Source organism: Chelmon rostratus, chromosome 5 (genome assembly GCF_017976325.1).
Source record: "Chelmon rostratus isolate fCheRos1 chromosome 5, fCheRos1.pri, whole genome shotgun sequence".
Lineage (NCBI taxonomy): Eukaryota > Metazoa > Chordata > Actinopteri > Chaetodontiformes > Chaetodontidae > Chelmon > Chelmon rostratus.
In genome coordinates, this window is record NC_055662.1 from 14,281,749 (window position 1) to 14,287,783 (window position 6,035).

Sequence of the window (6,035 nt, forward strand, 5' to 3'; positions counted from 1 at the left end):
GGTGGGTGTTTTACGCACAGTTGGATAGAAATTACGCGCTGAGAATGAAAAAAACAAAGAATTATTGATAATAACGTAAAATGAGATAACCCGCTGCACAAACTGCCTCAACTGTGCCAACTGGCTGGTCTGTCTCATGAACACTATGAAGACTAAAGCTAAGGTGTTAGCTTAGTTTTATAAAACAGACATGGTTGGAAGAAGCCTACAGCGGGGCGAAGGGAATATTTGAATATTTGGCCGCAGGCGGAGAGAGAGAGAGAGAGCGCCTGCTGTAATGGCGCCGTTACGCGCGGTACCACTTCACACTTCAGACCAGAAAACCGTCAGTCTGCACCAGTTTAATCTCCGAGGACGCTGTCACTCCCTGGAGACCAAATAAGTGCCTTTGATTGGGCCAAAACTATGGGGCCGCGGCATGGAGAGACACAAACCGGGAGAATTTCGTCTATATCAGCCATAAATCAAACCCTCCTGTCCTGCAGCCAGAGCCGAGCTGACGAAGATGCAGAGACACAGAAAGGTGTTTGGTGCCATCTGCCCCAACCAAATGGGCCAACAGGGGAGAAGAGCTGCAGTCAGCAAAAAGGTATGAGATCTTTATTTCTACCCTAATGCACGCAACTCAGCCCCACTCAGTGCTGTGAACAAACTTTCTACCTGCAGGGCAAGGTGCTGGTGCCAAGAAGCAGCAGTCCAGTCTCTGTGCACGTGGAGCTCCCCTGCGACATCGAACAAGGTATGCGCATCTCTGACGTGACTGAACTTCATGCACGCGTGTGCGTAAAAAGACGGCTTGTGTCATGCAGCCACGCTTTTTGTCGCCCTGCAGCTTTTTCAACAATTGCATGGGACGATTTGGAAGACTGCGCGTCTGTAGTGAGAAGAGAGAGCGACCCCCTCGGCTCTCAGGTGAGGAGAAAAACTCACCAATACCAGACAGAAGTCCCTTATTTTTACATGTTTATGTGACATTCGATTTTTCATGCCTAGCAATTTGTGTCTGACAGAGAGAGATTATGTGGTGGCAGATATTTATCACTTCTAGGCGGTTAATGTTTGACATGATGTGCTGGAATCCTGCAGTCAGACTGTTTACTCGTGACACGCAGGCTACCGCTAATTGGCCGGACCGCTGCTCGTTTTGTCCACGAGCAGCCTCTTTGGCACAGCTCACCGTGCGTCCAAAACACAGTACGCGACGGCACACTCACTGAAATGACCACCAAGACATGTTCCGCCATACAGCCGCATCACGCCGCTTGGGCGTGGTGGGATTTTCAGGTGCGGGGCTGCACTGATTTCTTTGCTGACTGAGATTTTAACACATTTATGTCTTTTAATCGTCAGTGTTTCTCGCCCACAGGTGAATGAATCTGATGCAGATGACCAAGACTTTGGGGATTATGCTCTGGATTTCATGGCAGGTGAGTAAAGCGAAGCAAATCTCCTGCTGTGGAGATGCCTGCTATGTACCATGATCTTTTTCGAGCATGTAGACTGAACCCTGGGTGTTTGTCTCCTCTGTCAGATTCTCCTGCCACTTTGGAGAGCAGCCTGTCTCCAGCTGAACTGGTGTCATTTCAGGGATGTGTCATACCTCCCCTCACCCCTCAGCGCTACTTCTCTCCAGAGGACAGCTTGGTTCACTCCACCACAGAAGCAGGCAACCCACCTGCCCAAGATGGAGCTCTGTGGAAGGGCCTCACCCAGTGCCAAGGCAGGGCGTTGGGCAATTCCATAGAATTCAACAATCAGGTAAGTCCTGTCTGTGAGATTTATGACCAATGTACAGTGTAACAGAGTGACTTGATGCCTGTGTTGCACACCATAAGGCATTATTTATATGTGGTTTGTGTTAAGATAAGTCTAAATTATGCAACAAGTGCTATTTTTGATATGTTAGAAATCCCAAAGCCCTGCTGATGAACCTTTTCACAAATCAACTGACACTTTCAGTCATTCACTGACTCAGCTACAGTCCTTCTGTTGTGTGAACACTTTATGTTTCCAAAATAATGCTCAGAAAAATACCTGGAGTTTGTTTTGGGGTTTTGTTCTTATTTATCTAACCCAGACTGATTTAATAGAGTTTGCCCGTGAGAGTTTTGTAAATCAGTTAACATCACTAAGAGTGGAGTTGAGGTGCAACAGTGTTTTGAAACAGCATACTCATACAGTGTCTGCATTACAACAATAGTACAAAAAGAGGTAAAGGGAAGGACTCTGTCAGCATGACTCATCATAAATATGTGTCTCTGTGTGTCCGCAGCTCCATCAGACTCTTCACAGAAAACAGGAAGAGATCGACTCCCTTCAGGAGAGAAACCTTCACCTCAGGCAGCTGGCCAGCCGTGCAAAGCACCTGGCTTCAGTGCTTGAAGTGAGTACACGACCGAATGCGTGCGCACGCTTTCATCCTGGACACAATAAAACCTCTTGTCCCTAATCTTTATGTCTGTCTTGTGCTTCCGTCGTTGTCTTTTAGAAACTGATGACAGTCAGGGACCCACATGTGAGAGAGCCAGCATTGCCTTGCCGTGATAAAACCTCACTGAGTCCCTGCAAGCGGCAGCGGCTGGATGAAGGATACGAAACAGAGTCCTCCGACTCAGTGGAGGACATGCTGAGGGACATCAGCAGCCGCTGCAATGCTGTCCTGCACGGCGCTGCTACAGGAACAAGACTACAGCAGGAACCAGAGACCATACGCATGTATGGCGCATTCTCGGGCCTGCAGACGTCTTTTTCCAAAGACAGCAGCGTGGTGAGGGACGGAGCAGAGCCTGAACAGAGCGTCTCGTCTTTCAGAACCTCTGTTAGAGAACACTGCACCATAAGGACTCAGGTGTTCCCTCATGGACGCGCCTTCACCTCGAGGACTCAGCAAGGAGGATACCGCTTTCGCTGGGTTCCCAACCACAGCTGAAACCAGGGTTAACAAATGTATACTTGGATCCAGTTGTGCTTCTAATGAGTGATTTGACAGTGCCATGCGTCTACTCAAGACTGGAAGGAAGTGTGGGTGGGCAGCGACTGTTAATGCCTAACTAATAATCTATAGTGATATCTGTGAATGATTAAATGATGTCTTCCTCAGGTAGCTTGCAAGCTAATCAGTCAGAGGTGCTGCCTGACAAAGGAAATAATACTGCCCGAGCTTTTCTTTTCTTTGTCTTTCTGTTTACATGCCTCAAAATGTAATGATCTAGCCAAACAATGGTGCAATGTCATGTTTATTTTTACACCTCACAATATGTTTTGCCTCAGAAAATGGAAATGACTTCACAAGTTTGGAAATAAAAGTTATGTTTTGTAAAGCTGACTTGGAGAGATTTTTATTGTGGAAACAGGACTTGAGGCGATATTTAAACAAATGGAAAGAAACTGTTTTCAACGTGAACTTTTCTTGTTTGAGCAGTGAAACAAATGTGACCCCATGACCTCATTCAAGAAGCAGGCACTTCCTTCCCCTTTTGTCTCTGTCTGAGTGACTGTGTGGTCTGAAAAAGAGCGTTCGCTCATGATGCATCGCAGCCAACATCATTGTTTGGATCCTTCTTTTTGGAAATTGAAATAGTTTTTTTTTTTTCAGATTGCATGATTTACTGGCCTTTTAGCCCATGCTGGTAACACTTCAGCTGTATAAACACTACAAAAAGAGTTGAGGTATTAAATCTGTCACACCTTTCCCAAAAAACTTCTTTATAATACAAGCCACAGGCTACTTTTGCTGAAAGAGGTACTAATACAATACTTACCGATTCCTACTGGTGCTTACTGGTGGAGGTACAAGACAATGGGGAACAAGGGAGCTACCATTTTGGTACAGTACTGGGATTTGGTGTTAAAAAAAAAAGGGATATTCTGCAGAACCAATCAAACAATTATGGTGTAACACATTTCACAGTGATGACATGCTGCTAAAATGTTGTACAATAAAATATGGAGAATCTCTCTAAACTCAAATGGTGGGATTACTGTTAAACAGATGGGCTCCGTCATCAGAGGAAGAAAAGTTATAATATCAAGATGTCATGTAATAATATATGCTTTATATATGTTCATAATAACATATAGAGGCAGGTGCAGCTCCTGTTTAATGTTAAATAGTAAATCTTTTAATTACACTGCAAAGTACACAGGCAGTAATTAAACAATCTTGATTGTTTACCCTTTTTACTCTTCAATTAAGCAGTAGGAACAAATTATGCTGGCTGCAATATCAAGTGTTGACTGTTCTACCGTTTTAACTGTCAATAATATTTTTTAAACGTGGATAAGAAGAAAAAACAGAGGAAATCAAAACAAACAGAGTTGAACTTATCTGAGGAGGATGTGACCCTCCGACCTTTAGGTATCTGTGATGTAATCTTCCTTCAGCCTCACCGCTGAAGGCTTTAGCTGTAAAAACGTGGGTCTGTGTGAGGCAGAGCGGACCAGAGGACAATGTCGAATCCCAGGTCAGACACCTGTTTAAACTCCCCAAACCCGGGCCTGTTTGCTCAAGAGCGGTGAAGGCAGCACTGCAGGCCGCGAGCTGGGGGCAGTTTACAGTGCATGCTGCCGCTGCCGCCACCAACACTGGCTTTAACAACACAAATGAAGATAAGAGGATCCTGATAGGGAGATAGAGAAACACAGGCCTGACACTTCACTTTGACATGATGGAGAGACTCATCACAGAGGGAAGTTAGGCTCATTCTAATGAACAACTGATGGGAAAGATGGATTATCACTCCACAGTCGACTAGGTTAATCTGCAGCAATGCATCATATTCTATAAAATGATCATGTGTTTGTAGCATCGCTGTCCTGTGAGAACCACGTATCTCCAAAAAGTCAGTTTTTGAGGACCTCAGTCAAAGATTTCCAGATAATCCAGGACAGGTTTTAAGTAGCTTATTTTATGAAGTAGCAGAATTCTCTGAACCCAGAAAGGAGCAGTTAATTCTTCAGGTAATCAGAAAAATTGGACAGGAAGGGTGTGAAAAAATGTTATCTGTTAAAGTAACAAGTAACTAAAACTGTCAGACAAATTTAGTGGAGTAGAAGTGTGAAGCTGCATAAAATGGGGATACTCAAAGTACAAGTAACTTGTAACTAAGTAGGCCTTCAGTTCTTGAGTAAATGTACTGACTATTAAAACTTCTGTTTAGATCAAATCATCCAACAGGCCTGTTTGAGCTATAAACAGGACAAACAGAATGTGGAGTGTCTACAGCGATTGGACACCTGTTGCATGTGCCACATGACAAACCCTGACCTGGACTGACCCAGGGCCGGTACTGGACTGACCCAGGGCCGGTCCGGGCTGACCAAAGACTCCATCACCGTTAACAATCTGAGGTCCTGCTGCCAACGTAAATCAAACAGGACGCTTGCTGTCAAAGCTCAGGCCCTCGTGTAACGTCAGCTTAGCTCGACACCACTTCTACCGCAAACAAATCCGTCTGTGCCTGAGCGGCAGCGGCGTGGGGAGCGGGCGCGGGGGGGCGACGCTTTGTTTAAGCTGGCTGTGACACATTTGACCGGTTAAGCTACCGCCAAACGGCGGGGGGACAATGCGGGAGGGGAAAAGGAAAATACGGACACAATGAGTTTCTAAGGCGACTGAAGCCAAACCCGGAGGGAGGCTGCAAACCAGGCGGAGTCCCGCGGGAAGGAGGGTGGCGAAATGAAATCATTTCTTTTTTTCCCCTGTGGGTGGATGCTGATGGAGCCTGGTGGGAAGAATTAAAGGTGCAATTAGCGGTGCCTCTGGGCACATGTAACTCAGTTAAGCCGTTTCCTTGTTCGAGTGACATATTGTGCGTTTTAAAGCAAACTACAACACTGTGAATGATAAAATGAGGAAAACAACAGACAGGAGGCCAATTAACTTTTTTTTAAAAATGAACATAAAATTGCCGATCCTATATTAAAAACACACAGACATCCAATAATAAAACACCCTACAGTAGTGTATTTAGCTGCTGACAATGAATAGCCAACATAAAAACCTACATCAGCCTGCAGCAATGTGTATTGACATT

The 6,035-nt window shown here is 45.2% G+C and overlaps 1 protein-coding gene across 1 annotated transcript; it reads left to right on the plus strand.

The window, feature by feature from the left end:
- Positions 1–505: 505 nt before the first annotated feature.
- On the plus strand, positions 506–2,929 carry LOC121607284 (multicilin). Its single transcript, XM_041938016.1, has 7 exons — positions 506–589; positions 667–739; positions 833–912; positions 1,367–1,427; positions 1,532–1,758; positions 2,273–2,383; positions 2,489–2,929. The coding sequence occupies exons 1-7, from the start codon at positions 506–508 to the stop codon at positions 2,927–2,929; spliced, it is 1,077 nt and encodes a 358-aa protein (XP_041793950.1).
- The last annotated feature ends 3,106 nt before the right edge of the window (positions 2,930–6,035 follow it).

Excerpts from the sequence above, each read along its gene's own strand:
- LOC121607284 (XM_041938016.1), top strand. The coding sequence starts at position 506 with ATGCAGAGACACAGAAAGGTGTTTGGTGCCATCTGCCCCAACCAAATG. Across the intron at positions 1,759-2,272 it reads CCATAGAATTCAACAATCAG|CTCCATCAGACTCTTCACAG; the intron begins GTAAGTCCTGTC and ends GTGTGTCCGCAG. Across the intron at positions 2,384-2,488 it reads ACCTGGCTTCAGTGCTTGAA|AAACTGATGACAGTCAGGGA; the intron begins GTGAGTACACGA and ends GTTGTCTTTTAG.